We start from the raw sequence: 15,245 nt of genomic DNA, 5'->3' as shown, positions 1-15,245 counted from the left end.
GAACGACTGGAGGAGGCAAGAAGTGCGAGCTGAGCATTGGCCCTAGCTCTGGCACTCTTCAGCCCCCGAGACCAGGGCAGAGCTGCACTGGTCTTAGGGGCCTTCCGAACGTCGAACACTTCATCCAGAATCGTGTCTTTGCCTTCACGGGGGGGGATGACTGGATCCGTAAGACTGTTAAGTTGCCTTATCAGGCTTAGGACCTGCCAGAAGGCATGTTCGGACTCTTGCTGTTCTCCTCCCTGCGGGCTGGCAGCTAAGTCTCCTGCCCCAGGAATTTCTTCCTGGGGTGATACGTGGACATTCCCCTGGGTAGTCGTGGGTTCCTGTCGAATCCTTGTAGAGGATTTAGGGATGGTCTTGGAATCCTTGGGCTCCCTCCTAGGAGGCATACAGGATCCCAACAACGAGGTTCGAGGGGCCCCTTCCTCACGAGACGATTCTCCTGCCTGAAGCGAAGTCTCCCCCCCTGGTGCCGAGGGGAAGACTACCGGTCCACTGGACTCACCTGAGGACGGAAAGGCCTCGTCCACGGGAGAAGGAGAGAGTACTCGTGCAGGAGAGGGGACCCTCGAGACCGACCTCTTGGGAACCAACTTCGCCCTGGGGGAAGTCACCACGAAGTCCACTCCTCTCTTTCTCTTCAGCGTAGGAGAGACAGCCGCTGGTTTGTTACCCTGGCCGGCGAGTGCTGGTTTCATAACCCTCACTAACGCCCGTGCCAGCGGACCAAACCAAGTCTGCTGCTCAAAGGACACAGAGTCCGAAATCCTCGCTAAGGTGAAAGGGATCGGGCGATCCTTTGGAGTGGACACGACGGTACCTGCCTGAAAAGAAGGTGGGGAAGAATGCTGTAATGACCTGTCCTCGTCCTGCAATACCAACCTGTGCTTGGATGGAGGTGATCCCGAGTGCCGTCTAGGAGCACGCGTCCCTGCTGCTACCACCGGCTGTGGAATTCGCCGCGAACTATGGTCGCGCGAGGGTGAACGGTCGCGCAAAGGCGAATGGTTGCGCGGGTGATCGCGCGGGCGCACAGGCGAGCGGTCGCGCAGGCGAGCGGTCGCGCGGGCGCGCAGGCGAGCGGTCGCGCGGGCGCGCAGGCGAGTGGGCGTGAGGGTGGGCAGGTAAATGAACACGTGTCCGAGGCGACGAACGCAAGCGATGGCGCGACGGCGAGGGATCGTGCTGCCGCGTAGGTGAAGAAGATCGCTGGCGATAATGACCACGTGATGGTAAGCGATGGCGAGCAGCATGTGTAGGTGAATGATCGCGCGCAATAGGGCGGTCGTTCAGGGTTGCGCGATGAGGAGCAGCATGCGTAAGCGGGCGATCGTTCAGGGTTGTGCGATGGCGAGCAGCATGCGCAGGTGAATGATCGCGTGAAAGGGTGCGATGGTGATCAGCATCCGCAGGAAGGCGATCGTTCAGGGTTGTGCGATGAGGAGCAGCATGCGTAAGCGGGCGATCGTGCAGGGTTGTGCGATGGCGAGCAGCATGCGCAGGTGAATGATCGCGTGAAAGGGTGCGATGGTGATCAGCATCCGCAGGAAGGCGATCGTTCAGGGTTGTGCGATGAGGAGCAGCATGCGTAAGCGGGCGATCGTTCAGGGTTGTGTGATGGCGAGCAGCATGCGCAGGTGAATGATCGCGAGAAAGGGTGCGATGGTGATCAGCATCCGCAGGAAGGCGATCGTTCAGGGTGTTGCGATGAGGAGCAGCATGCGTAAGCAGGCGATCGTGCAGGGTTGTGCGATGGCGAGCAGCATGCGCAGGTGAATGATCGCGAGAAAGGGTGCGATGGTGATCAGCATCCGCAGGAAGGCGATCGTTCAGGGTGTTGCGATGAGGAGCAGCATGCGTAAGCGGGCGATCATGCAGGTTCGTGCGATGGCGGGCAGCATGTGAAGGTGATCGCTGGCGAACTGGTGATCGCTGGCGAGCTGGTGATCGCTGACGAGTTGGTGATCGCTGGCGAGCAGAAAGTCGACGCGTGTCCTGTGAGAGGATAGGTTCACGAGCAGGAACGGGAAGATCGCTGGCGCGTTGGCGAACATGTGTTTCTGACACACGCGCAGCACGATGTTGCGTAGCCACAGGACTAGGTGGATGGTGAGCAGGGAGTTCAGCAGGAACTAAAGGGTGGTCAGAGACCGCAGGGCGATGGTCCTCAAATGAGCGCTGACGCTCGGAAGAGAGCTGACGAGCAGGAGAGCGCTGGCGAGGGGGGCGAACCTCAGGAGAGAGCCGACGAGCAGGTGAGCGTCGGCGAGCAGGAGAGTCTTGGCGAGCAGGAGATCGTCGACGAGCAGGAGATCGCTGGCAAGCAGGAGATCGCTTGTGCGCTGGCCCTGCTCGCGTAAGGGAAGAATCCCTTAGCCCCGAAGGAACCGTTGCCCGTCGGGTGACGAGTTCTCCAGAAGGCGAAGATCCGGCAGGAGATGGTGAGCGGTCTGCAGAGAGGTTCATCGGTTGAGGCTGACGAGGAGAGTCCCCCCCGGAGGACGAAGACCCAAAAAGGCGCCTCTTAGTCCCCCTGTAAGGGGAAGGGAGGCCCTTGTGGCGTAGAGGGCGGTGAGCCTTACGGCGGAGGCGGCCTCGGGGGAGATCGTCGGGACCATCGGTCCTCCGAAGGGGAGTCTCCTTCAAAACACTTCTCTCAGAAGGAAGCTGGGCAGCAGTCGAGACCGAAGGACTCACTTCCCCCTTCGAAGGATGCACGGAAGGAGGAGGAGAGCCTAGAGCACCATCACCAGCAACAGCACCTGCGTCGGAAGGCCCAGCCACGTCGGAGGCCTCTGTCACCACGACGTCGACAATAGACAGAGGGTCTACCTCCGCTACCACCGGCGACTGTTTAACAGCGGCCCCCAACGAGACAAGGTCAATCAGAGCAACCCTGGAGGGCAAGCCCTTAAGCCCCAGGGACGACCAAATCTGTAACAGATCATCACTGGATAAAGTATTATTATCAATAACCTCCCCCGGAGGAGGAGGGGGAACCGCCTCGCTATGGGAGGCGACGCCCTCTCCCCCCACCGAAGGTAGGGAAACAGAACAAGGGCCTGCGCTCCCACTCGGACGACTCTCCTTAGGAGGCGGACGAGGGGGAGCTTCGGAGGAGGTTTGGGCGGCGGAAGAAGAGTCCCGAGAACCTTCCTCCTTCAAGGCTAACCCCGGAGGAGAACGGTCTCTCTTGGACTTCTTCTTACGCCGACGGCCAAACCTCTCCCACTGGGAGGCAGACCACTCCCTGCACTCACGGCACATGTTATCCTGGTCGCACCGTCGGCCCCGACATTGAGGGCAGAGGGTGTGAGGATCCGTAATCACGTCCGACATGAAAGTCCCACAAGGACGGCCGGCAACTCCAGGGCATGTACGCATATTAAATAAAAGAAAATAACTGAAGGTCAACTTCCAACCAATCACACAAGCTGAAAAGAAAAAGAAGAAAATTAAAGGCTGTCACGAAGGCGATGAACAGACACGTCTGATCACCGCCGAGCCAAAAGTGAAGTGAAGCAAGTCACCGGTGTGTGGAGGGGGGAGGGGTAGCAAGCTACCCTTCCCCACCCCCCGCTAACTAGCGCGGGGGTAATTAACCCTCGTTAAAAACTATTGGCTCGTCATTTCAGCTGCGCTAAAAGTAAACCCTTTGTAAATAGCGTGGTTTGTATTTCGGTTACGGAACAAAGGAAACTATTACTACAACAAAGTTAAAGCTTACATCTTTTAATTGAAGTGGTAACATTCCCTGCTTTTCTTGAATTGTGAAACATGAGTGTCAGCTCTGACATAAACTGAAACAGAGAAAAATTACAATTAAATGAGACAAGGTATAAACAAATGAATGTGATTCTTTGTACCTCTTGCATAATAAAGAAGACAATATTGACAAGAAAGGCCTTAGTAAAGTGACCCAGGAAAAAAATTGTTATGCTCTTACAGATATCATAAAAAAATTTCAAGTTCTGTAATAGAACAAATTGGACGTAATTTGTATTTTTCCTAACTATACAAACCCGAGTTCTTTACATGGGAGTAATGAAAACAATAAAGCTGGAATACTGTTATAAAAACGTTAATCGGGGAGTCACCAACCATTTGGGTTGTTATCAGTCAGTAGCAGGAAGCTACAGCACCTGAAACAGGTAAATCCTCTCGTGAAGTATGAATCTTGGGTACTTCCTTGATGCAGGATGGATTGAGATCTCTAAGTATGCACCTTTAAGATCCAGTGTGACCATGAAGTCCTTCAGTCTGACTGCCTGTGTGACTGTTTCTGCCATCTATACAGTATCTTGAAAGGAGTCTGATGGTTAAACTCATTCTGAGAGGAGAGATTGATGATTGGTCTCCAGCCTGCAGATGCTTTTGTTTACAAGAAAGAGTCAACTGCAGAAGCCTGAGGACCTGTCAAGGACCACTTGGAGAGCACCCTCCTCCAACATGATCTGGACTTCCGCCTCAAAGGCAAGTTCCTTCGAGAAGGAACACAACATCACTAGATGTTGTGTCAAATGAATGAATGAGAGAGAGAGAGAGAGAGAGAGAGAGAGAGAGAGAGAGAGAGAGAGAGAGAGAGAGAGAGAGAGAGAGAGAGAGAGAACAGGACATGGTACCCAAAGCAAAGGATTAAGACCATTCAAGGTTCGACCCCAAGGACCTCACATCTCTGCCACCTGCGCATCCCCCACCGGTGGTCAAGCAGATTGATTAATTTGAGATTTTCTGGCATCCTGATATCTAAGGTTATTGGCTCCAATATCGTTTATGGTAAAATAAAAAAAATAAAAAGAATGTTCAATTAAAACCATAAAAGCAAGGGTGTAATTTTAAGTTAAATATCTTTCTAAAGACCTGCTTCTGAAATAAAGCTAAAAATACCACTAGCATGGTAGGACACATCATGTCCAAGAATCTTGGCAGGAATGAACTGGCTATCCTCACCTCGAGCCTTGAACAGATATCTATTTCTTTCACTACTGCATGCGGGGCATTCGGTCAATAAATGCCTAACTGTCAAGGGCACCAAACAGTCTTCGCAATATGGTTGATGTTGGCCAGCCAGCATAAACTCGTGTTAGCCGAGTGTGACCAATATGGAGACGACAAAGAGTAGTCTCCCACCTTCGGGGCATCCTGTTATACCTCCAAGGAGGTATAACATTATTCATTTCTCTCATTTTATTTTCAAGTAAGCCATCCCAATGCCGTTGCCAATTACTATATTATTAATAAAATTCTGAATTGTAGGTAAAAAAAATCATTACTGGGAATGGGATACCTTCTTGGTAGCAACTCAGCTGGAGCATTCTTGGCCAGTGAATCTGAATTCTTATTTCCAGACACACCTACGTGTACTGAAGCCCCATAAAATCTAATTGTTATACCTTTCATAAGAATAATTAAAAGCTACTCTAAACTCATTCAAATAAAGGATTATTAGAATAAAAAATATTAAAGCTTGTAGTACACTTCTTGCATCACTAAAAATAGTAAAACTGGCCTCGTCTTGTAATGCTATTTTCTCAATAGCTCTTAGTATGCCGTATAGTTTGGCCATAAATATGGAAGCTGTTAGAGGAAGTACACCTCTACAATTAAAAGCATTATTATATACAGTACTCCAAATCCAATGCCAACACCAGATTTGGAGCCATTAGTATATATAAAAGTAGATTGTTGATGTTCTACAACATGTTCCATAAAGAGACCTGGCTTCTATGTCAGTCATATTCATTTAACGCCAATAAAATATTTACAAAAAGATACCTCTGGTAATTTCCATGGAGGTGTTGATGATACCTTAAATGGAAGCACCTTACTTCTAACTGTATCAAAACTGCCTATAAGCTGTTTCACCCCGAAACCACCTTAGACTCTTCACTTTGCCTGGGAGACCCCTGTGGATGACTATCGCAGATGACGCGACCTCCGTACCGCGACTGTAGCGGGTTGTCTCTTCTAGAGGAGGAAGCGTAGTGTCTCCAGGCATGAAGCCGAAGCGACGCCCCGGTTCGGGAGAGATGTCGCAGTGTGGTTGCTGAGAAGTCTGCGCCGTGGGAGAAGCTCTCCCGGGAGTTCCGTCAGGGGAAGCAGAGGGTCCAGAAACCGTTCTGCGCGTAGTCCCAGTGGAGCTCTCCCATTGAAAGGTTGACAGACAACCTGGTCTTGTTGAGGCCCATTGTCCGCAGACAAAAAGGAGGGAAGACGCAGGCGTCGAAGTTGTCCCACCATCACCGGAATGCATCTTGCCAGTGTCTCGGGGTCTGAGACTGGGGGGAAGACTAGCGGAAGCTTGAAGTTCCAAGCTGTCGCGATCAGGACCCCCAGACCAGCACTTGCTGGTTACCCAAGGTCAAAGACCCCTAGGTACACTCTCTCTATGAGGCTCTGCTCGGATAGTCTGAGGGAAACATTCCCCTGCCTGGAATGAGAGAGCCGATGGTGGTATTGAGAGAATCTCAATCATCCCGGTATCTCTACTGCAAGATGTGAAGGTGTGAAAATGCGTCCCCTGCTGGTTAGAATGAAGTCGACGCGCAACGGGGAGACTCGGCAGGAGCTGTAGGATCTGAAGAGGGGCCAGACTAAGGCCCCTAAGCCTGCCTGAATGACGGAGAGGTATCCTTCAGGTCTTGACCATAGGCCTGGACCGGAACATGCCCCCCCCCCCCCCCCCCTTTCTTTTGACGAGTCCGAGAACCGCATCAAGAATGTGGGGAAAGGACGAGAATATCCACTACCATCAAGAGGCTCCATAGGTCAACACCCATTGCAGGTCTAATAGTTCCGCTGGTCCCATAGGGCCAGGGAGTCCGGTTAAACATTGCCTGAAGCCACCGGAACTTGGATCGCCCCACATGGAACTTATCCTGAGGCGACCGTTCGGACTATAGACGGGTCAATGAGGAAAGAAGAACTAGGAAACGTTCCAAGGTAGGGCTGAAAGCTCTGCTTCACTGAGAACAGGTACTGCGACTCTCCTCAGTCTTGCCACAGTCAACCGAAAGGAAGGCTCGGAGGATGTGGTAACAGAATCTGGCGTCCCCAGGTGGTCACCCATCCAAGTACCGACGTTGCTTAACCTCGCTGGATGGACGAGAAGCGGGGTTTCCAATGTGGTAAGGAGGTTGACTCAATATCATGGCCAGATACTCCAGATGTTGAGGCAGAGGAAGAGAAGGCTCAAGCAAAATACCATGAGCCCACACTCATGGTAGGCATCCGGACGCTTGTCCCGGCGCTGAAGAAGGTCGAAACCCGAGCCTACCGGAGTTGACCAGCCCTCCAAACAGCAGAGGAGGAAGAAGCCTGCACCTGAGCGGCCAAGAGGAAGGCAGGGAGAGTTCTCTGGGGAAACAAACCTGCTATGCCACGGCGGGATAGCCACACTGCATCATAAGCAGGAATACTTGCAGTCTAGGCTGAATTCGACGAGCACCCTGGAAGATGGATGGAATGGAAACTGAAAGTACCCGTCCTTCCGATCCAGGGTTTAAGGAGTCCTGTCGCCTCGTTACCAGTCTGATCGATTCTGCTGGCCGAAGTTTGTTCGACAAACTTGATCGGGGCTGAGAGGTCGACTTTGGACATCCCCTCTCAGATCCTTCCTTACAAGAAAGGATCGGCTGAGGGGGCCAGGGTGAAGCCGTCGATGATCCTAAGGAAGACCTTCGCCTAAGGTATGGATCATTCTGCCCAACCGGGCAACTCTGCTGACGCTATGGCATAGAGGTTCAGAGACACTGAATTCGCTGACAGAGACGGCAGGCGCGATATCCTTGGCTACTCACAGAGAATATGCGGGAATGGGCATCGGGAAGCTGTCATTCGGATGAGTAACCTTAAGCATCCTCCCAGCGAAAAACCTGCAATCCTAGAGTTCGTGAACTCCTTTTAGGACTATGCCCCCCCCCCCCCCCCCCCCGGGGGAGTCTCCCGTGCCATTTGTTCCTGACAGGAGAAAACTGCAATTGGACACCTTGTCCCAGTTGTCATAGCCGATAACTTAGGCCGACGTGGTTGAAAGAAAAGGCGCTGGAGCCCTGCAGAGTCTGGAAGAAAGCGCCTTGGAGGAGTGAAACCGGAAGTCAATTTACTCCGCACAGCAGCTGTCTAAGTCTCTGTCCTTGGGCACAAACAAACTCTTCTCAAGGATGGAAGGGTGTCTGAGGTCGCCGACCTCCACAGATGAGACACCCGAAGGAAGCCCTCAGTCAGCGCGTCCAGATGGTACAACATCGAGCTTGTCCGCAAGTTGCATACTTAACGACAAAAGGCCAAGGTGCCTGAGCTCGAGAGGAGGAAAGTACCCTTGATCTTCCTGTAGCTTCCTTGAACCAAACCTCGGGCCGTAACCGAGGAGGGAAAGAACCTGGTAAGCTCCCAGAGGAAGAGGCAAGCAGTCACCCCTTGTCCGATGGAGAAAACTCGAACGGAAAGCCCCCCCCCCACCAAAAATCCTTCCAGGGAATGACGGGGAAGGGCTAACCCAGGTTCAGGAATAGAGAAGTGTTGCTCAGATCTCCCTTAAGTTTCTCCTATTCTTGCAAGTGCCATGCTCTGTGTTTACGGGGTGAGACAGTGTTCTGGAAATACGCTCCAGAAGAACTCGCCAGGCTGGTCATGCTGCGAAAACCCCATTGGGAATCGTGGTCGCAATTGCCCTGGAGCTCGCGCGACGGGAATTCCTGGTGGTCGGCGGGCGATAACCCATTGACGAGCAATGGATACTGCAAGAAATAAGCCGACATTTGTGCGAAGAAACACTGTAGGTTCGCGCGACGGAACACCATCCGTCTGCGCGATGGAAAAAAACCGTTGGTTCGCGCGTGGGCGAACATTGGAGAACATGAGCGTAGACGTGCAGGCACGTGGGCGTGTGGGCGAACATTGGAGAACATGAGCGTAGACGTGCAGGCACGTGGGCGTGTGGGCGCGCAAGCGAGTGGTCGCGCGGGCGAGCGGTCGCGCAGGCGAGCGGTCGCGCGGTTGCACGGGCGAGCGGTCGCGCGGTTGCACGAGCGATCGGTCGCGCGGTTGCACGGTCACGCGGTTGCACGGGCGAGCGGTCGCGCGGGCGCGCAGGCGAGCGGTCGCGCAGGCGAGCGGTCGCGCAGGCGAGCGGTCGCGCAGGCGAGCGGTCGCGCGGGCGCGCAGGCGAGCGGTCGCGCGGGCGCGCAGGCGAGCGGTCGTGCGGGTGGGCAGGTGGATGAGAGCGAGTCCGAGGCGGCGAACGCAAGCGTTAGCGCGATGGCGAGGAAACGCGCTGCCGCGTGGGCGAGGAGGACCGCTGGCGATATGGATCAACAAGCGATCGGTGGTGAGCTGGTGAGCGCTAACGCGCAGGTTGGCGATGGCGCGTTGTGATATGCCGACGCGATGGTCGAGCAGTATGCGCAGGTGAGCGATCGTGCGATGGCGAGCAGTATGCGAAGGTGAGCGATCGCGAGCAGTGATCAGCATGCGCAGGGTCGCGCGATGGTGATCAGCATGCGCAGGGTCGCGCGATGGTGATCAGCATGCGCAGGGTCGCGCGATGGTGATCAGCATGCGCAGGGTCGCGCGATGGTGATCAGCATGCGCAGGGTCGCGCGATAGTGATCAGCATGCACAGGGTCGCGTGATGGTGATCAGCATGCCAGGGGCGCGCGATGGCGATCAGCATGCGCAGGTTGGCGGTCGCACGATGGCGAACAGCATCTGCAGGTGGGCGATCGCGCGATGGCGAACAGCATACGCAGTTGAGGGTCGCGCGATGGTGATCAGCATGCGCAGGGTTGAGCGATGGCGATCAGCATCCGCCGTTGAGGGTCGCGCGATGGCGATCAGCATCCGCCGTTGAGGGTCGCGCGATGGCGATCAGCATCCGCCGTTGAGGGTCGCGCGATGGCGATCAGCATCCGCCGTTGAGGGTCGCGCGATGGCGATCAGCATCCGCCGTTGAGGGTCGCGCGATGGCGATCAGCATCCGCCGTTGAGGGTCGCGCGATGGCGATCAGCATCCGCCGTTGAGGGTCGCGCGATGGCGATCAGCATCCGCCGTTGAGGGTCGCGCGATGGCGATCAGCATCCGCCGTTGAGGGTCGCGCGATGGCGATCAGCATCCGCCGTTGAGGGTCGCGCGATGGCGATCAGCATCCGCCGTTGAGGGTCGCGCGATGGCGATCAGCATCCGCCGTTGAGGGTCGCGCGATGGCGATCAGCATCCGCCGTTGAGGGTCGCGCGATGGCGATCAGCATCCGCCGTTGAGGGTCGCGCGATGGCGATCAGCATCCGCCGTTGAGGGTCGCGCGATGGCGATCAGCATCCGCCGTTGAGGGTCGCGCGATGGCGATCAGCATCCGCCGTTGAGGGTCGCGCGATGGCGATCAGCATCCGCCGTTGAGGGTCGCGCGATGGCGATCAGCATCCGCCGTTGAGGGTCGCGCGATGGCGATCAGCATCCGCAGTTCAGGGTCGCGCGATGGCGATCAGCATCCGCCGTTGAGGGTCGCGCGATGGCGATCAGCATCCGCAGTTGAGGGTCACGCGATGGCGATCAGCATGCGCAGGTGAGCTAGTAGCTGGCGAACCATGTTCCTTCAGAAGTGTTGGAGAACGTTGGCGTGCCGGCTGTAACACACGTGGGCGATCCGGAGATCGCTGGCGGGCTGATGATCGCTGACGAGCTGATGATCGCTGGCGAGCCGATGATCGCTGACGAGCAGAAGGCTACGCGTGGAAGCCTGCGCAAAGAAGAAGAGTCCTTGACCCCGACCTGAACCGAAGTTCTAGATCGCGAGGGCGAACGTGGGCGCACAGGGCGCGTAACAGGAACCAACAGGAACCGCAGGGAAGATCATCTGAAAGCGCTGCCGAACAGGAGAGCGCTGATGAGCAGAAGGGAGCGCAGGGAAACCCTGACACGCAAGGGAAGAATCCCCGTGGGGGCAACCCTTTGCCCCGAAGGGATCGTTGTCCGCCGGGAGACTGATGTCCGTCGGAAGACCGCTGTCCGTCGGGCAGACCGTTGTCCGTCGGGAAGACCGTTGCCCGTCGGAAGACGAGATCAGACTGCTGTCCATCTGCACCAAGGCGGAAGATCGAGAAAAAGGAGTTGTAGGCTGCAAACGGAGATCCAAAAAGGCGCCTCAAGCACCCTTATAGGGAGATGAGAGGCCCTTACGACGAGGCGGACGGTGGGCCTTACAGCGAGGGAGGCCAACAGCAACAGCAACAGCAAATGAAGAAACCTCCGAAGAGGAGTCTCTATGAGTGTACTCTCTCGCGAACGAAAGAGAAACACTTCGTGGAAGAGACTGGTCAGCCAGTGACCTAAAAGGAGCAATCCTCCGAAGAGGAGCTCCTGCAGTTGCCCAGCCCCTTGAGCGAAACTGCAGGTGCGACCGCTCAGCACCAAGAGCATAGTCGCACGAAAAAAAGGCAAGAGAAGAACCCCCCAAAAGGGGAAAACTCAAGCCTGGACAGGAAAAACTTCCCTCGGAAGGAAAGTAATCCGCCCAAGGAGGCAAGCCTCCTGACTGTTCTAAAATGAACTGGAGAGCTGTCCGTCGACACGGGAGTACTACCAGTAGAAGGAGACACGCCCCTGACGAAAATACAAGGGGGGAGGCAGCAACAGCCGAATCCCCAGGACTCAACCAGACAGCTCACACCGTTGCTATATTACAGAAACGAACTAGATCGGTAACTGTAAAAAAATAAAACAAATAATATTAGTACACATTCATTCCCCCGGGAAGGCTCCGAAGAGGAATCCCGAGGGAAAGGAACAAGAATTACACAACAGGCACGTGCCCTCACAACCACTTACACTCGCGGAAGGAGAGCTGTAACCAAAACAGAATTATAACAATTATAATTATGTAACTATGTAATTATGTAATCTAAAAATGAATGAACACTAAAGAAAGAACGAAAACTCCGAAAGGAATCGTTCTACAAGCTGAAAAACAAAAAACAACTACAATTAGATTCATAACTAATTGATACAAACGTACGGCGTAGCAACCCCCCACACGGAAAGGAAGCTAGGCTACAAGGGCGTAGTAACACGTAGTAAAAGGGTGAACGACCTCAAGAAAGAGAGAGAGAGAGAAAGACATAAGTCAAACTCGATCGCCACCCATAAAATACGCCGTGGTGGCCTAACTGCCGAGGCCTCCACGTAGATATCGTACACTACACACACATATCTGAAAAGGAAACTTACTTATTTCTATACTCAAATATATATACAAACATGAAAACATGTTTACATATATATTGAGTAAATGAAAAGTAAGCGATTAAGTAAAGACAAAACAGACAATGGCTGCCAAGCGAGGACCAAGACAGAGACGTCTGTCACAGTCCGAGCCAAAAGTTAAAGCGAGTATTCACCTGTGTGAGGGGGAGGAGGGGTAGCTAGCTACCACTCCCCTACCCCCCCCCCGCTAACTAGCGCGGGGGTAATACACCCTCGTTAAATTCTAATGGCTCGCCATTTCAGCTACGCTAAAAGTAATACCCTTTGTAAATAGCGTGGTTTGTATTTCAGTTACGGAACAAATTATTGATCATACACTCCATTTTATCCTGCTATATTACTTTTATACATTTTGTTATTATCTTGTCACGCCCAGATTTCACATAAATACTTGCTCTGGACAAGTTTCTCATTCTAGTTCATTCATGTTTACTCTCTAGACTCCATTGCTTTTCCGTTAACCAATCACGAACCCATACGTATGGAAAGTTTGCACGGGGGGGTTAATATTTCCCTACCCTCACCATCCAACAAAACCTTTTCCGTGGAAACCTTTGTCCAAGTCAGGTCTTTGTTAGTTCAAGCGACGTCTTTTTGCGTATTTTACGATGGACATTTTAAGAAAATTGTAACAACTGCAGTAATCAATACTTGAAAGTATTTTGGTGAATTCCAATGTTGACAAATTTCTTAAATCTCGTAATGTAATAGCCCAACGTTTACAGTGTTCCAAGTGCAGTACTAAACTAAGACAAAGAAGTTAAGATGTCACAGACTCTGTCACAACACCTCGGTGACCCACAAGTTTCGTCGTCGCGGTCATAAAAGTAAGTAATTTATTTCTTTAATTTTAATGTGTTAGTTTTACTATTTTGTTAGCGTGCGCAGCTCAACCTTACCGCTCGCCAGTGCATACGAAGTTGATGTTTTATTTTCCTGCAAGCGTAAGCGAGCCAGTGGCAGAACAAGAACCATTATATTTAGCGTTGCTAATGTTAGCGTGCACAGCTCAACATTACCGCTTGCCAGTACATACGAGCTTGATGTTTTATTTTCCTGCGAGAGTAAGCGAGCCAGTGGCGGAACAAGAACCATTATAGGTACAGTTTTACTGTATTACAATTCTCATTTCGAACAGAAAAAGCGACGGGAACGAGTGTCATTTACGAAGGGCGGAATCTTTACTATAGAAAAAAAGTAGTTTTTTCCTAAGTTACATCATAATGTTGGTAACGTTCCGTAACATTGGTAACCTTGCGTAACATTATTAACGTTGCGTAACATTGCTAACGTTAGCGTTCGCATTACATATGTGAGTGAAGTGACACGGAATTTGAACAAGTCATTATATTTAAACATTTTAACAGAATATATGTAACAACAGACATTTTATTTAAACATTTTAACAGAAAATATATGTTTTTCTGTAGAAAATAACATGATTTAACCGGTTTTAACCTTCATTTCATCCATAATAACAACAACCAGTTCGGCTACTTTAAGTTAGTCGAATTGGTTGTTCTATTTGCTTGCGGTTGAAATGAAGATCAAATTCGGTCAAATCACGTTATTTACTACAGGAAAACATATATTTTCTGTTTGAAATGAGAATCTGTATTACAGTAAAACTTTACCCATTTGACATATATTCAAAATATATGCAAATTAAAAAAAAAAGTTCGCTATTCAAATAACCTAACCTAACCTAACCTAACCAAACGTAACCTAACCTTGACACTTTTGAGTAATTACTCCATTTTTACTTTAGTATATATCTTGAATATACAGTATATCATACATACGCTGGCATCACAAACTTCTGTTTGGTTGATTATGTTGATGATGTCAGTTCCAGGTCGTTTGGTGAGGAAACCAGGCTTTTGGTAAGATTTAAAATAAAAAAAACTCACCTTGGTAGTACTTCATAGATTAAAAAACACCATGATATAACCACCTTCACCTAAGTTACAGCAATATGACTACTACACACATAAGATTGGGCATTAAGCCTAGCCTAAGGTTCAGAATCTTCTCCATTCAATAAATGACGAAACTTAATGACAGGTTTTCAGAAATGATTCTATAAATACGGGTAAAGAATTCCTTAAAGGGCAGTTACCAAAATACTCTACTTATTCGACCGTTAATTATAGTTCCTATAAACAGTATAAAAAGTAACCTTAATAGTAATTACATTACAAAAAATACAACACAGCTTTGGGCTACGACTCACATCTAGATATAATACTGTATCTAATTACACTGGAATTTTATACAACTGAAAGACTAAACTGTATTACCACTTCATTGGACAAGTGTACTTGGCCTTCCATTGTTTGAAGTGAATGTGGCAGACACGTTCAGGGAAACTTATTGTGACCAGCTGACAAGTGCCAAATCATTCAGACCAGATGGTTTGCTGAAGATCTTCCTCTTCTCGCGATCTTACTTCAGGAATCTCGGTTTCTTTTTTCCTTATACTCTGGTGTGTCCTTATTTAAATAGCCTCGGAGAATTGTATATGAAAAGATATTATTACAAAAGATCAAATAGTATAAAGTTTTGTCAATTATTTAAAATAGAAAATAGGAGAGAATTGTGCAATCTAGCAAAATTTGTAAATAATATAATGGAACAGTTTTAGTTATATATATTGCAAATGGCTAATTCTGACTTATTAATAAGAAAAATTTCAAGATTTTATTGCAAAAAGACACCCCTGTAGTTGAAATATGTAGTCAAAGATAAGAAGTTGTTCAGCAAAATGGAAGAAAATATCAAAACTCTAGGGAATTGTTGCAGTTTAATATATTTTCCTCTTAAAACTTCATCGTAAAATGTTCCAGAAAGTGCGACAAGTGATGCAATGTTCATAACTAAGTAAAAAATTATGTAAAGCTTTATAGATGTTCCTCCCAAATCTAACGTGACCTGGTTAATTGCCACAGTGAATAATGTACCTGGTAGCTAGTTAAATGTGATGCT

General features: G+C 50.6%; 1 protein-coding gene across 2 annotated transcripts in view; it reads right to left on the bottom strand.

Annotated features, from left to right (window-relative positions):
• The window catches only part of Srp14 (signal recognition particle 14), a 42,987-nt gene extending 28,269 nt beyond the window's left edge, over positions 1–14,718 (bottom strand). Inside the window, exons 1-2 of one of the 2 annotated variants that reach the window (XM_068379087.1) lie at positions 14,561–14,718; positions 3,731–3,803 (exon numbers count right to left, since the gene is read on the bottom strand). In XM_068379087.1, coding sequence (XP_068235188.1) covers positions 3,731–3,803; positions 14,561–14,593 — 106 coding nt within the window. In that variant the 5' untranslated portion in view covers positions 14,594–14,718. Of the gene's footprint in view, positions 1–3,730; positions 3,804–14,493; positions 14,519–14,560 lie in introns of those variants that run through there. The other variant, XM_068379088.1, reaches the window with a different exon arrangement.
• Between the last annotated feature and the right edge of the window lie 527 nt (positions 14,719–15,245).

Source organism: Palaemon carinicauda, chromosome 8 (assembly GCF_036898095.1).
Source record: "Palaemon carinicauda isolate YSFRI2023 chromosome 8, ASM3689809v2, whole genome shotgun sequence".
NCBI lineage: Eukaryota > Metazoa > Arthropoda > Malacostraca > Decapoda > Palaemonidae > Palaemon > Palaemon carinicauda.
The sequence above is the reverse complement of the archived record's forward strand: the minus strand, read 5'-3'. Positions and strand labels throughout refer to the sequence as shown.